The 16,859-nt window shown below is 44.5% G+C and overlaps 1 protein-coding gene across 1 annotated transcript in view; it reads right to left on the bottom strand.

Moving 5' to 3' along the window:
• Positions 1-2,115: 2,115 nt before the first annotated feature.
• Positions 2,116-16,859, bottom strand: part of LOC142764775 (glucose dehydrogenase [FAD, quinone]-like) — a 73,086-nt gene continuing 58,342 nt past the window's right edge. The window contains exons 10-11 of the mRNA XM_075865298.1: positions 12,022-12,238; positions 2,116-2,251 (exon numbers count right to left, since the gene is read on the bottom strand). Of these exons, the coding sequence (XP_075721413.1) occupies positions 2,116-2,251; positions 12,022-12,238 (353 nt within the window). The remainder of the gene's footprint in view (positions 2,252-12,021; positions 12,239-16,859) is intronic.

Below are 16,859 nucleotides of genomic sequence, written 5' to 3'. Positions count from 1 at the left end.
AGTTCTTTCTGTTCTTTCTTTGTCTTTTCAAGTTCATCATTCATGAATTCCAAACTTTTCCTAAATTCACGCATTTCTGTCCTGAGTTCGCGTTCCAGTTTTGTTTTGAAATCGCGCATTTCTTTCCCGAGCTCTTCTCGGAAATCTTCCGGCATCGCTTCAGGTGACAAAATGCAAACAAAGAAAAGGAAAAATAGTTCATGCACACGGTCGCTATATTGGGCAGCAAGTAGAGGCAGCAAAAAAAAAACAAAAGGTTCGTGAACCCAACGGAAAAAAAAGTGCTAACCTGTGTAAGAAATACAGAACGTGCTTAACACGGCTTTCTTGCGCTGCCCCTGCTGCCACCAAGTGAAGTTCCACCGGCGTTGCAGGCCTTTTTGTAGCGGTAGCTGGACTGATTCCCTGGTGGGTGCGTCGTCGTCAGCTTCCTGCTTCGTAAGCGCTGCCTTGTCTTGCTTCGATGATCCGTGCTAGTGAACTGGTATCTGTGTAAGAAATACAGAACGTGCTTAACACGGCTTTCTTGCGCAGCCCCTGCTGCCACCAAGTGAAGTTCCACCGGCGTTGCAGGCCTTTTTGTAGCGGTAGCTGGACTGATCCCCTGGTGGGTGCGTCGTCGTCAGCTTCCTGCTTCGTAAGCGCTGCCTTGTCTTGCTTCTATGATCCGTGCTAGTGAACTGGTATCTGTGTAAGAAATACAGAACGTGCTTAACACAGCTTTCTTGCGCTGCCCCTGCTGCCACCAAGTCCCTGTGCCACCAAGTCACCAAGTCCCTTCATGATGCCTTCATTGGTCCCTTCATGATGCGCTCACAGCCATTTTGCTAGCTCTACATATACCAAATTCGGTGTTACTTGACGTCAACGAATGACGAAATATATGACTCGTTCAAGCATGACAATCCTGACACGCTGTCACGTAAGAACATGTCAACATATAATGCATGCTCGCGTGCCGTATCGCTAGCTCCACATATAATAAATTTGGTATCATGTGACGTGAATAGATGAGGGAGATGAGGGAGGTAAACGACACAACCAAAGATGATAATCAAGGCACAGAAGTCTTGTACGGCCTCATTTACCTCCACCTCGTAACTTTGTGCTGATTTTAAAGTGACATATCAACCTTCCTCGTTTGCGCTTGGCGTATCATCGATTCCCACTTTACGTGGGGTCTGCCAATTTTTTTTGTTGCATTTTTCTATATGGTACATACACATATATATCCAGGACTTAACGACGTCAGCGAAATTGCGCTGAGTGTGCCTATATAAATGGTACTTCAATAGAATGCTTGATTTGCCTACTGTTCGAAAACAAGTACTCTGTACAAAAAGCCCCAGGCTGCCGATGTTTTCGTGCTTTGAAAGAATGTTTCCGAGCCACATGAGAAGCAAGCAGTGGAACAATAGCTGAAGTCAGCTGAGAACGATACGTTACATGTTATGTTGGGGACATGAAATATGTGCTTCCCAACATGGACCACTATTCAAGCTTGCGGCGATTCGGCTTCAATCGTTGATGACTGTTTAAACTTTGTTGACAGAAATTCGGCTTCTAAGCGCAGCTCTTGACAGCAAATTTTAATTGCCACAATCGTTACGCATTATTTTGTTCTAAGAAAAGCGGATCAAAGTGAGATTGCAATATCAGCACGTCATCACTATCAGCCTGGTCGAATAATATTTTTTCAAGAGAAGTTGTGAGCACTTCGGACGCCAAGAAGTTATCGCGCATACTCATTTTGTCCGACAGTTTGCATTTTCTTACATGAAACCCTTCATAACAGTCTAGTAAAGTTGGTGTTGCGCATGCCAGCAGCCGGCTTTATTCTGTACGGCAGTGTCAAGGACAGTGATGGGATCTGACCTGGTGTTCTTAAAAGCTTGCGTAGTCTAATAACTGTAGAGTAGGAGTTTAATTCACGTAGCATGAGAAAAACCGAAAAATCGTTAGTTTTACTTAATTGAAGCTTTGAAGATTTCTGCCTTGAAGTAAGGACCTTATGGTGGAAAATCTAGACAAAATAGAGGACCACAGCTTTGCGGTAAAGCAACAGTTGTAAAAGAAACATGTGCTTTAGCAAACACGTTATAAGAGTGACGTGATTTATTTGTTATCCTCAAGAATCATGGCAGCACCTTTCTCTCCAATCATGAACACGGCTGCGTTCAGGTTGCCCGTTACAATATCAGGCATTACGGAGGCGTCCACAACTCGCAGACCAGTGATTCCACCACGAACTCTGAAAAAAAATTGCAGGGACGCAACTGTGAAGTAAAGCATAACGCATGGCGCAACGTTAGGTGCACTGTATCAAAAGCACCTGACAACATATTATTCTGTTTCCGAAATTGCAACTCCATTTTATGTTACACTAATTCAAAAGCTGCTTTGTTGTTACGAGAGCAGATCAGGGGTTTGCATGGTGTGACAAAATACTATATTTTGTTTATTTATTTGATGGGTACTGTTTGCTACCCTTCTTCACTGAAATGATTCATTGACTTTTCGCGAGCTCTTCGTAAACAGCGATTGTAAGCTACTGAGAGTTCACCTATTTGTTATATTGTGCTCGAAAACTACAAAATTTAGAGCTGTTTTCTTTCTGATCCATCGAAAGAAAAAGGGGCACAAAATTATAAACACGACATTCATGAGTGATACAAATGGCACTTATTAGCGCCTGATGTGTAGGAACACCTATGGTTTACTACGCTTCTTGTATTCTAATTTGTTGTAACACACAATATGAAATACGTCTCGACTACTGATGCGAGTTTTTACGAGTTTCTGTACAGATGTTTTCGTCCCGACAGTAGAGTCGACAGCTAGGTGTAACTGTTTGAAAATTGTTTACTAATTTTTATCTCCGTATCATACGGGTATTATGAACGTTGCAGTGTCCTTCAGTTACGGAGACAAGTTCTCTTTTCGTCCCCTTTACTTTCTCAGTATGGTGTAAACCCACGGCCCACGCCATCATTTTTGTTCCAACGGCATCTTGAACCACCAAAGCAGACAATCTGTTTCGGAGCCACTCGGGGGACTGGTGCCCGATGAAATCATCGACATGCGGGTGACCGTGCGTGAGGACCCCATAGCGATGACTGTTTTGCATACTGCCGCACTGCGCAATGTCGCAGAGCTGGATCGAATCAACGTTCGATCCCACAACTCAATGAGCTTCAACGTTGTCAGTGGTTTCATCTATGACGTTGACGAGGCTGTTCCCAGCCCCAAAAGGCTGTGCTCGTATTTTTCGCACTGTTTGCTAAGGTAAGATTGTACAGACTTGCCCAAATCAAAGTCCTGCTTGATTGAAGTAGCCTGATAAAGCCAACTAGTTATGCTAGCGTCATCGTCAAGACTGCTCGTTTTGGTATCTCACGCTGCGTGAAAACATAATTTAGAGGCAACTCCCTACCGTCGCACGTGAGTGTGTGCCACTTTAGCCAACGTGTAAGACAATTCATGCCAAAACCACTGTAATATCTCAGCTGCATGAAGCTCGGTCGCGTGCAAAGCGTATGCGAAAGCAGACGAGTAGGTTCTCGGTGCGCTAAAACCTATTTTTGACAGTTTTAATTCCAAAGCTCACAAATGTTCAAGATACAATGAACCCCAAGAAGCTTGCTTCCTCAAAGGATCCCCCCGAAATGAAACGAGATAGCTGTGTTCAAAAAAATGGTGAGAGAGCACACGTTGCATCGTGAGGGCGCCGCAAGCGTAAGAATAGCGGTGGCGGCGGCACCGAAGTCAGAAAAAGTAAATTTCTTTGCATCCGCAGCGCCCATTCAATGCCCTGCTTCACCATCTCCTTTTTCACCGAATTTTGCTCGGCTGAAATAATGCAGAATGCAATCAAAAGCATGGTTTCGTGGAGCCTACTTGGCCTTCATTGCCAAAGCCACAGCTACAAGGTTCAGCGCTGGTATGTACAAATAGGAAAATTATGGACAAAACTAACGCGCTTTGGCCTTCTTTGCCGCCGTTGCAGTGACATACTAATTGACAGCACACCTCTGAAACAGTCAACCCCAAGTCTCCGAGCGGCGAGTTGCCAGAAGGAGACAAATCAGTCCTGTCAGCCACTGCTAGACACACTACAAGTGTTCGTCGGCAGTCCAACCACACACTGAGGCTGTTCAAGAGCTTTTGGATGTTCTACGTTCATTGCTTGCAACCCTTTAGTAGGCACCGTGAACTCACAATCTGCAGCGGAACACGATACACCTGAAGTCATGCGTTTACTGATATCGAACGCTGCAATTGTAGGGTTCTGAGACCCCCTGTGGAGTTGTTTGCGCCGCGTGGCGCACTTGTCTCGTGCAGGAGCTGTAGTTCGGGGTCACAACCATTGAGCGGTAAGTGGCGTTGTGTTCCCGAGCGTAGATCGCCGCTATCATCATCATGATTGTCAGACCGATAGTGCCGGCGGTGACCCCTGGTGGCAAGCAAGCCTTGGTGGCGGCAGAAAGAGTTGGGAGACTCTCTTCATCTGGTGGCAGTTGGCGCTAACGGTTGTCTCTAGCGTGGGTGTGCCGTAGACGACACCGTCGGTTGTATGCGCCGGGCCCTCGTGGTAAGTCAAACGTTGGCGACGCGGCCTTGGGCGTGTTATTGTGTTTGTTATGTGGTTGAGTGTTGTGGAATAAATATTGTGTAACGTTGTTTAGCGTGCGAAGTACAATTGATGTTATGATGATTCGGATGACGATATTGTCTTCTCAATGTAATTAAACAAATGTGTGTTTGGTTTGGTTCGTACCAACTGCGTGTACTGTGTCCGCTCACTTAGAAGCATGGCGCTCGCCATATTGAGACCCCGCCCACACACACACACACACACACACTGGCGGCGAACGTGTGGCTCTTGGAGCATAGGTCGAGAGTTTTCGTGGTTCGGTACATGCTTTTCTTAGAGCAGTGGTAAGCCTAAGGGTACATTCATTGCTAGCGTCGGTGGCATGCTTTGTTGAGAGCGAGCAGACCGGTTGCTGTGGCGTGTTTGAATTTGCCCGCACGCTGATTCTTTTTTCCTGCTCGCAAGTAGTTTTTGTAGTTGTTGTCGTTGGTTGTCAAGGACGTTGTTTAATTGGTACCAGAGCCATGTGGTCTGCCTCCTGGGATGAGGAAAGTTTAGAGCCCGTGGATAAAAGGCCAAGCCAGAAGCGAATGAGTACGAAAGTATCATAGGTGGCAAGAGTTTCTGTAAATAGCTTTTTCTATCTCATTAGGTTCAAAAAGCCGAGCGTCGTCTGTCTTGTCTTGCAGTTCGACGCCGGGGCGTCATGAAACCGTCCAGGACGGTGGACGCCGATCGCTCTGTAAGCTCCTGTGTACGGCGAGCGATAGGACCACCTTACAGAGTGGATGTATCCTTGCGGCTGCCTTTTTTGCACCTAGACTGGGTGGATGCCGCTTGTTTTCAAGCGACTCATTAGGCCTAAAGCTCGGCACAGCCACCTGTCGCATGTGGCACAACCAGGTGTATCGTATTATTGAGGCGTTGCACTTTCATTTCCTCATTTTTTTATTCTTGCCATGCACGACTAAGAAAAAGTGATTTTGTCACATTTTTATGGTCGTCTCGGCCGCCACCGATGTATTAGCTAGCAGTACTGACCATTCTGCCATGTTGGCGAAAATTTTGAAGCTCCTTATCTTTGCCCTCCTGCATTGTTATGACGAATGTTTGGAATGTACACAGCTGGTGTGATGTAACCCACGGCTGGCTGTCTTCTGCACAGCGTCAGCGCCGCTGGCCAATAATATGTTCATGAGGTCGGGCGATGGACATGCCTGGGACCTGCGCAACTGCCTGCATGCCGGTGCCCTCGTGATTGCTGGTCGCAACTGGAAGACGTGTCGGCGCTAGTGACGGTTCGTCGCACCGACGGCAACGTTTCTGTTGCGGGACTGGTACTGAGGTGGAGTCATAGAGTCAGGCAGTGCAGCAGTGTCGACAGACGATGGTGTCGTGGTTCCTGGACATTATGTAGGGACATGTGTTGTCATCTTTTCTTAGAGATCGTGTAGCTATTTTTTTTTTCAGGTTATTTGGGAGATATGGTCTAAATCTCAGCTATTCCCATATATACGGCTCTACAAACGCGTTCAACAAGTTGGCACTCCCACGTGCCATTATTCTCTGGAATAGTTTGGCTAATTACATGGCTGTGGAGACAAATCATAAAACATTCCGTCTTATGTTATCGATCCGCTTCACAAACTTCACCGAGTAAATGCCTTTCCGCAGCGCAAGGACGAATTTCGGGAACGTTTTCATGCTACACCATCATCAAAGCAAATCTCTCGTAGCTACGGCAGATGAGCTATTTAAAGGGCAGTTATCCTGCGTATCGCCTGTTTTGTCCTCGCGCAGTAATTTCACCTCGCTGTATTGCCGCTATGAAATGTATAGTTTTTTATCTCCATAGCTCAAGGTATTAGTTTTAATTTTGTAAAACGTGAACTCGTTTTCAGAATATTTCAGCTGTGACATGGAACTGCTCTCTACTTGTGCTTAATAAACATACACTTTCGCTTACTGTTTGCATGCGTGCGTCATATTTACATGTATATACTTATCTATAATGCTTTCTGTTTATTGTATTGCAATTGTATATTTCCTCATGTGTTTTTGCCAAATTCATATGTATATGAACATGTATCTAGTGTATCGTCCCCTTACTCAATGCTCCCACCCTGGGGCCTGTAAGGTACCTTGAAATAAGAAAAAAAATTAAGCTTGAGGAGACGAAGGGGGCTGACACCCTCTGTATAGTTGTTTCCTCCACGTTGCACGCGTGTCTCGCGCAGGAGCCGTATTACGGGATCACAACTATTCAGCGGTTGGTGACGTTGTGTTCGCAAGCGTAGATCACTGCTATCATCATCATTGTGTTTAGACAGGTAGTGCCGGTGGTGACCACTAGCGACCGGCGATCCTTGGTCATGGCAGAGAGAGTTGAGCGACCCTCTTCGGCTGATGGCGGTTGGCGCGAACGGTTGTCTCTAGAGCGGGTCTGCTGTAGACGACACCACGTGTTTACTGCGGAGGGCCCTCGTCGTAAGTCGCCTTGGGTGTGTTATTGTGTTTGTAATTTATATGCGTGTTGTGCAGTTTTCTGCAAGGTTGTTTAGCGTGTGCATCACAATTGATGTTATAATAATTCGGCTTATGATATCGTCGTTCTAAAAGTAGTTAAATAAATGTGTCGTTGGTTTGGCTTGTCCAGGCCGTATCTAATCTGTCTGTGTTCAAAGATCGTGGCGCTCGCTTGCCATTTTTAGACCCCACACACTCAATTTTAGGCTCACGTGTTTTATTTGTTATGTCCTGTTTTTCCTTTGCCTTTTCATCTCTTAATTTACTTTCCCCGGTGTAGGATAGCAAACCGAACACTCGCCTGGTTAACCTTACTGCCTCTCCTTCCTCTACCCCTTTTGTCTCTCAATTACAATTGCTGCAGCGTAGCTAATACAGTACAATGAAAGTCTCATACGCTTATGGTTTCATTAGCTGTTCGTTTTCCTTATTATGTGATAAAACAAAAAAAAATCTTAGAAATTTCCACTTATTTTTTATTCATATGTTAAGAACAGTAAACATAGGGCTTGCTAGAACAAGATGAAAATGAGGGATGGCGCGTGGCTCTAGGAACTGGGTTCTTTTCTCCAAGAAATAAACGAAAGCGTTTAAACGCGCTGCTATACCACCCCCTCTTCACAACGTAATTTTTTTTATTGATTGATATGTGGGTTTTACATCACAAAACCATCATATGAGTATGAGAGACGCCGTAGTGGATGCCCTGGAAATTTACACTACCTGGGGTTCTTTAACGTGCACACAAATATGAGCAGACGGGCCTACAGCCCTTTCGACCCCATCCAACATACAGCCCCAGCAGCCACTTTTCGATCCAGCGACCGGAGGGTCAACGGCTGGGTAGCTTTGCCACTAGAACACCACGGCGGGGCACGTGTTTGTTCTGAGAGCACGATATTTCTTTGAACAAAGTCGTTGGATGTGACATCATTCATAGCTGCAGGGTCTACTTTCGGCAGACTCCATGCCTTCAGGTAGTATGCAAGGGAGCGTGTTAGGGTTACATCTGTTTCGCGTTGCTTAGCTGTACTTTTGACAACTGTTAAAGAGAAACAGACCACGTCTATACTGCCGCTGCCAGCACAACCCGATGGCACTACTTGGTTGTGCACTAAACACGCCGTCACCACAGCGCGGTGATCGACCACATGAAATTGCCCAGTCGCTCGCAGCAGCTCAATGGAGACCTCGTGAATCATCACGCTTTCCATCACCGGGACGCTGCTTATATTTTAGATGTTGACCGTACACAGGCTTAAATCGGGGTGACCACTTAGCAACCGTCCTAAGATTAGAGAGCAGCAACTGATAGAGTAGCGGCTGCTGTTCCCCGGAACAACAACCGACGCCACTGCCAACGACGCTGCGATGAACCAACACACCACCAGGGTTGCCAGGACAAAGTGACAAACAATATTTCAAAATAAACTAGTTGAAAGTAGTTAAGTTGAGCGAAGAGCAGCAATTGTAGTCAAAAGCCGCTACATGTGTGTGAAAACAAGTGTCGTGTCGTTATTTAATTAACTAATTTAGGTGTCTTTTGCTGAAAATATAAATAAATACAGCAAAATACTTTCACAGGGATATTTTATGCGAGGAAAACATAAATAGCGATTGAGTTCTGCGGAAACACGCAAGGTGGCAAAAGGGTTAAGAAAACGAAAAAAGACAACCAACCGTTCTAACACCAAGCCACATGGAAGTTCGTATGGATTTCTCAGAATGGAAAGCGTCTTAGTAGCTCAAAAACTCGTCGTGGTCGGGGGTTCCAACCAGGACCTGCACAATTTTTTCGGCAACTAAAACGTTTTTCTGTCTGAAAACTCGTACTGATTTTCTTCTGAATTTATGCTACAAAAGCATAGAGTTTTGTATCCCGCGATCGTTTTAGGCAGGGTGAAAAAGTTGCTGTGAAGCAAATGACATTCGAAACTTTTTCTAAAAGAACTGCAAGTTTACCAGTGGCAATGAATGAATGGATATGTGGTGTTTAACGTCCCACAAACACCACATGATTACGAGAGACACCGTAGTGAAGGTCTCGGGAAATTTTTACCACCTGGTGTTCTTTAACGTGCACCCAAATCTGAGCACACGGGCCTACAACATTTCCGCCTTTATCGGAAATGCAGCCGCCGAAGCTGGTTTCAAAACCCGCGACTTGCGGGTCAGCAGCCGGGTACCTTATCCAGTAGACCACAGCGGCGAGGCACTAGCGGTAATCACTACCTGCGTTATCATTGCTACGTTATCCCTATTACTGCCTTAAATCACTACCTTACCAGTATTCTTTCAACATCGCGAATCAACTGCTGCAGAAATTTCTTAAGGCGTCACTTACGAGTGCAATTCTTAAAAATTTCGGAGCACGCCGTAAGCGTTTTTTTCTTTCTCGTTTCGAAGATTGCACTGTAAGCTAAGCGGGAGTGACGACACGTGAGTAAGAAGAAACGTCTAGCGTGCGTCATGGTCCTTAGCACTGAAGTTTTTATTGCGATAGCAATTGTATGGGCAGTCCCAGCTGGCTTTTGCCGTTTCTGCCACCGCCACAACTGTCATTCACTTATATGATTATGTGTGTGCAAGAACAGAAAGACAAAACGAGCAAGGAAGCAACGTACAGCGTTGTTATGAAGAATAAATGCATGATCGATTGATAGCAACTGATGATAACCCGTAACAGTTTTGCGTAAATGTTTTTGGTATATACGGGAAATCATGTGCCAGCCTTCTTTTTCTAGGCAGCGAGCATCGCTTTCCGGCCGAGTTCGTCTGCGCACGTGCTTGTCACGTGAGCGAAGAAGGAAGGGGAGGGGTGCGTACGGTTGCAGAGCTGTTACGGCAACGAGGAGCGCACAGCTTGGACCTGCACAGCAGGCGAAAGCTTCTACTGGCAGCACTATCAACACACACACACACTCACACAAAACGGCCTCGTATTTGCATGTTTCGCTGCAACTGTCGTCGAAAGACGATAGCCTTGCGTGTGGGGAGAATGAACAAAACGTTTATTTGATGTTCAGTGATTCAGTGAATCATATGCTGTGGCCGCTGCTTTAGAGTGCCTCGATCCATGCAGCGGAGGCGAACGAGTGCATCGAGGCACGCATACACGAGCGCTGTCTCAAGTTATCTTCGAAAACAAAGGATGACGTGCGTGCCTGTCTCGGGCGCGATGAGGTGTAGAACGCAAAGCAACGATTAGGCGCCACCCCCATGTCGTCTTTGCAAAGCGTTGGAAACACGTGCCTAAATGTTGCATAAAGACCATTCCATTTGGACAGTACGTCATCATCAACCACCCCATCAATTTATATCGCGCCAGACTCCTATCTAAAAACGTACTTCACTATACAAGATACAATCTTTTTAGGCACGGTGGCAGAAGTTCTGTGTTACAAGTCATAAAGAACAAGGCAATGCTCTAGGAAAATGGTGAAGACGGCGTATACGATAACGGTCGTCTTGTGGTTTCCCGCTATCTTTGCTGTTGGTGCAACTTTCTTACTATGACTTTCAAATACACTTATCCCTCGCGTTCGAACACATTTGCTACCTCAATATCATCATCATCATCATCAGCCTGACTACGTCCACTGCAGGACAAAGGCCTCTCCCATGTTCCGCCAGTTAAGCCGGTCCTGTGCTTGCTGCTGCCAATTTATACCCGCAAACTTCTTAATCTCATCTGCCCACCTAACCTTCTGTCTCCCCCTAACCCGCTTCCCTTCTCTGAGAATCCAGTCAGTTACCCTTAATGACCAGCGGTTATCCTATCTACGCTCTACATGCCCGGCCCATGTCCATTTCCTCTTCTTTATTTCAGCTATGATATCCCTAACCCCCGTTTGTCCCCTAATCCACTCTGCTCTCTTCTTGTCTCTTAAGAATACACCTACCATTTTGCTTTCCATTGCTCGCTGCGTCATCCTCCATTTAAGCTGAACCCTCTTTGTAAGTCTCCAGGTTTCTGCTCCGTAGCTAAGTACCGGCAAGATACAGCTGTTATATACCTTCCTCTTGAGGGATAGTGGCAATCTACGTATCATAATTTGAGAGTGCTTGGCGAATGTGCTCCACCCCATTCTTATTCTTGTAGTTACTTCAATCTCGTGGTTAGACTCTGCGGTTATTACCTGCCCTAAGTAGACATAGTCTTTTACAACTTCAAGTGCACTATTACCTATCTCGAAGCGCTGCTCCTTTTCGAGGTTGTTGTACATTACTTTCGTTTTCTGCAGATTAATTTTACAGGCCGATCAGCTTGCTTTCTGTAGTATACAAGCTATTTACAAAGGTAATTGCTAACAGAGCAAAGAAAACATTAAAATTCAATCAACCAAAGGAACAAGCAGGATTTCGAACAGGCTACTCAACAATTGACCACATTCATACTATAAATCAGGTAATAGAAAAATGCTCAGAGTATAACCAACCACTATACATAGCCTTCATAGATTACGAGAAGGCGTTTAATACAGTAGAAATATCAGCCATCATGCAGACACTGCGGAATCAGGGCGTAGATGAAGTATACATAAACATTCTGGAAGAAATCTACAGGGGATCAACTGCTACCATAGTGCTTCTCAAAGAAAGCAACAGAATACCAATAAAGAAGGGTGTAAGGCAGTAAACACAATCTCCCCAATGCTATTTACCGCGTGCTTACAGGGGGTTTTCAGAAGCCCAGAATGGGAACAGTTAGGGATAAGAGTTAATGGAGAATACCTTAGTAACCTGCGCTTCGCCGATGACATTGCATTGCTGAGTAACTCAGGGGACGAGTTGCAACTCATGATTACGGAGTTAGACAAGGAGAGCAGAAAGGTGGGTCTTAAAATATTTATCTGCAGAAAACGAAAAAACCCCAATATAGTTACGTCCAAATATCTCACCTTAGTCTCGGATCCACGACGGCGTTGGGGCCCCTTCCCATGGGATTCGTGCAGCACGGATGCAACGCTGCGTGTGAGAGATATTTTGCCATGCATAGATTGTAGTCGTAGCTCCACATGGAGTGGTGCTTGCATGGTGGCAATGGCACGTCCCACGGTTTGGTTCCCAGCGCAGCGAACGCTTTGGTCTTCATCAAGTTAACAACCTGGCTGATTGCTGCAATAGTCCCATATCAATATTATTCCGTATTATAACCTAAATAAGCAAGCCGTGCATAGAAAAACAATATAAGCGAAGCTAATGAATCTTCATGAAAATGGCGCCAAAGTATTTTTACCTTTTATGATAGATCACATATTGACAAACATTTTTTTGTGGAAAGATAAAAGCCAATAACGGTATATTCCAAAATATCCGAGAACCACCAATATGAAAAGTTTCGGCTAATATGCGCGGAAATCAAGGTGACAGTATGAAGCATGTTATGTTTACGGGTCAAGAAGTGAGGATAAAAGTCAGAAGAAAAAAAAAGCAAAATGACAGGAAAATTTTTTCACACGCAACTAGTACATCTTCAAAAAACAGACGAAAAATCAAAAATTCTTTAACACAAACACATGGTAGCATTCATGGTGTAAAATGATTTTCGAGTTTTTATAGTTCGCGGTGAGCTTCCAAAGACGACATTTTGCAATCTCTTTGAAGATTCAGTGCTCAATCACGCGCTTTTTGGTGATGTGGAAGGTCACTAATAAATAAGTGGTCAGCTGATGCTTGTGGCTGGAAAGTGTTTCCGTTTCAGGGAAGAGTGCCCTGCAACCACATTCCAAGTATTGCTGCCTCATCTGAGTTTGAATAATATTTTAATAAGTTAGCATTCCGAAAGTCGTCTGTCAAAGTAGCAGCAAGTTTGGCCAATGTATAATTTCGTAGATGACATAGGCAAAAAGCACACTTTTTTTGGAAAATTACCGAAAAGGTATGTAATTTGAGAGTCATTGTCATACGTGATACGCAAGCAGTTATGCCCCTAAAGCATGTCTTTTGTTGTCCAAAATAAGCGCAGTTGATTGATGTGTGGGGTTTAACGTCCCAAAACCACCATATGATTATGAGAGACGCCGTAGTGGAGGGCTCCGGAAATTTCGACCACCTGGGGTTCTTTAACGTGAACCCAAATCTGAGCACACGGGCCTACAACATTTCCGCCTCCATCGGAAATGCAGCCGCCGCAGCCGGGATTCGAACCCGCGACCTGCGGGTCAGCAGCCGAGTACCTTAGCCACTAGACCACCACGGCGGAGCAAAATAAGCGCAGTTGCGAGTGCAACTAGCGTCCTGTCGTATCGTTCCCTTTGTGCTTTTTATTCGTGCGCTGCTTTACGCGTAAACGTGAGGCATTACGGCTGCTGACCCGATGGTGTCGGCATCGATCCTGGCCACTGCAGTCACTATTCAACCTCACTACAGGTTAAAACATCCATAAGGCAAAAATTTAGGGAGCTTTCCACTACGGTGTCTGTGATAACCATGTCCTGATATAGGAACGTAAGAACCCGAATAATATCAACAAACATGATGCACGCTATATGACGCATGGTTAAATAATAATGCCTAACTCTTCTGTAGTGCTAACCGAATGCTGAAAACGTATTGCTTTTGACGCCATTTACTACCTGCGGGCAGTAAATGTAAAGTTTGCCACTTCGCTGATAATACAGTTACTACGTGGATCTATTGCACACAAAGTAGTACACAATCTATTAGTTTTAGCATCATTGGAGTCACCACTTTGTAAGTGAATTACTGACACTATTCATCAATATTGCTGCAATGATAGGCTTTCACTGGCGTTGTGTATTAGTTTCGATGGCACTGTCATAACATTCCCTATGTACTTTATACATAGACTCAGAGATGTAGAAAGAGAAAGGGCATGATTGGTTCATTGGCACGATACCGCCCGCAGGGGGCACGATACCGCTCACAGATTGTAGCACTGAACATCCGTAATATTCCAGGTTCCACTTCTGCTCCTGTCTGCTACCATGTCTGTTGCGGACTCCCTCCAAACATGTACAGTGGCGGTAGTAGAGCAACCCGAATATTAGACGCAATTCACTACCCTAGCCTCTGTCAACAATCCAAGCTCAATCAAAATAGGTCGCGAAAGTCCAAAAGAAATGTGGTCTCAAACCCTTGTAACAGACATCAACAACCACGTGACGATTGATGCGCGACTAGGTGAGGAGGGGCAAATAGCGAAAACAAAAAAATAATAAACATTATTTTTAAACGTTTCAATTTTATTTGTTACAATGAAATTGTAGATTACTTTAATAAACATTTGGTTTTTGGTATGCTTTGAGCGCCCGTTTGTTTTTGTTCTTTTCATTTGGTTTCACAAACAGCGGGCACATGCAAGCTGTCTGGTACTTGGGTCAACAGATTTGGGCCAATATACTATCACAACTTGTATAGGCATGTTCTTTGGTTCGGCGCGTTATCAGGTAAACGAGGCATCGCTCACTTTTCAGAGGTGGTTTCGTGCAAACCTACAGTTGTATACTTACTTTTTCTGTGCATTTCATAGCTCAACTAGCTCACAGAATGTGTAGATAGCCGCTCCTGTGACATTCGACTGCTTTCGTTGTCGCACGGCCAGCGTGCCCTCGCTTTTGGTGACTAAAAACACGACAGGCTAAGCAACTAGACGCTGTACTCTTTGGCTGTCACAGCTATATTTCAAAAGTGCTATCTCGCTGCAGTGATTTTTCATGACATGGCAACGTGAGTTTGCGAACTATTACGCTATTTTGCCTGTGAACAGTTGTCTCACAATTGCCTCTGCGAAGTTTCATGTGAATAATTTCAGCACATCATTCGACCAATAAAACAGCTTTGCTTCGTCAATATTTGTGATTTTTTTCTCGCATGTACTTAGCAAGAAACAATTGAGGCGCTATAAAATCGCGTAGTAATAAAGCCACTTAGCAGAACAGCATTTAGAAAAATTTTTCATCTCGCGCCATGTATATCAAGTGCGCATCCAATTGTGACGTCATAATTGACTATTGTTTTGTTGTTGGTTGTCTCCTCCTCACATAGATGGCGACGGTGGCAACGAGCCGCCGACTACTGGACCCACTGTCTTCTATGAAAGTAACGCTACCAGTTTACAGATACCTTGAACGATCTCGCCTGGCAACTTTCGCTTCCTTCTGCCACAATCAGCGGTGGCAGCTCATGGTATGAACCGCCGCTGAGATGCGCCTTTCGGGGAACGACACCGCTCGCAGATTGGTGCAATTAACCTCCGGATTTTTTCAGGTTAACTAATACAGCGTACACACTTGTGTAAACCTGCCGCCGTTGTTTCATTGCAGTCTCCTGCCCCTAATTTGTAGTTTATGTATTCGACATGTTTCTGACACTCAAGCATAGAGTACTTATTTATTTATTTATTTATTTATTAGAATACCCTCAGGGCCCGTAGGGCATTACAGAGGGGGTGGGTACAACATATATAACACACAAGAAAAAAAGACAAAATAAAGAAACAAGTATCAGATGCGCAAATCAGGAAGGCAACATAAATCAACTAAAAATGTATAAGAATTCAAGCACATACAAGACAAAGATAGATAGTGGAAACTGCGTATAGTTACAAGCATTGCTGAGAAATTGCAGTCTTGAATAACAAAGGGTCTGTTATTGATACAACGGAAGAGGGAAGGTGGTTCCAATCGGCGGCTGTTTTCGGTAAGAAGGCTGCTGAAAAGAATTTGGTGCGGCAAAACGGAATGGCAACCTTATGCTGATGATCAATGCGCGACGAGTGGTATGACGGTTGTGAAATGAGGTCTCGCTTCATTGATGGATTGTGAAAAAATATCTTCTGTGTTTTTAAACCCATTCCTTATTCTTTTCGAAGATGTTGAACTAAATCTAGGTCCTCTCAAACAATGACGTACTGACAATATTTTTGCTACAGTTCAAAGATAGAAGCAGTCAAAGATGATACACGCAATGACTTACGCGCCTTCAAGAGCCGGCAGGCAACGGTCGACGTTGAGTTAAAACAGTTATCCTTGAGAAATCGCGTTGTTGAAGTCGAGGCAGTGGAAAATAAAAAAAAAGAAAGAAACAGGTTCAGACAGCATGTGATCCAACTGCTGGTCTTAGAAAAATTTGAACCAGCAAATGAGTCGAATTGAACTTAGGTGCGATAAAGCTAAAAACTGACTAAGACGATGTAACCTGGCCTTTTTTGGTGTCTTGGACGATTAACGATCAACAAAAAACTTGGTAATCAGCAGAAAAAAATACCATTGATCTATGTTTCCTGCAGCTAGGCATATCTCCGCTACCAGCCCAATTCGAGCCTGCCATATACGTGGTAAATATCGCGCTCATAAAAAAATGGCCGATTGTGCTAAAGTTCGCGTGCTACAAAGACAAGCTGTATATTATAGAACGAGGTGATAAATGTAAAGACATGCAGTTTGTGGTATGGGAAGATTTTTCTGCACCTACATAATTAGCTAGATGAAAGCTCTTGCATTAAGCAAAGTTGAAAAATGTACCCTACATGCTTGTAGAAGGGTTGATAGACGGTCTAGTTGGTATACACCTAATGAAAGCATTTGAAGCGCAAACTATAAACTTGTTTGTCTCCTTTCCTGTGTCCTGTTAGTTTGCTCTCCCATTACTTTTATTATGTGTACCTTACAAGATTACCATTGATAGACTTCGCAAAGAAAACGTTGTTTACTCTTACTTTCGTACTGCTGACAGAGTAAAAGAATCTTTTAGATACCTAACAGCCAGATCAAGG

The sequence above is a fragment of the Rhipicephalus microplus genome, chromosome 6 (genome assembly GCF_043290135.1).
Source record: "Rhipicephalus microplus isolate Deutch F79 chromosome 6, USDA_Rmic, whole genome shotgun sequence".
In the NCBI taxonomy this organism is placed as follows: domain Eukaryota; kingdom Metazoa; phylum Arthropoda; class Arachnida; order Ixodida; family Ixodidae; genus Rhipicephalus; species Rhipicephalus microplus.
This window is presented reverse-complemented; position numbering and strand designations above follow the sequence as displayed.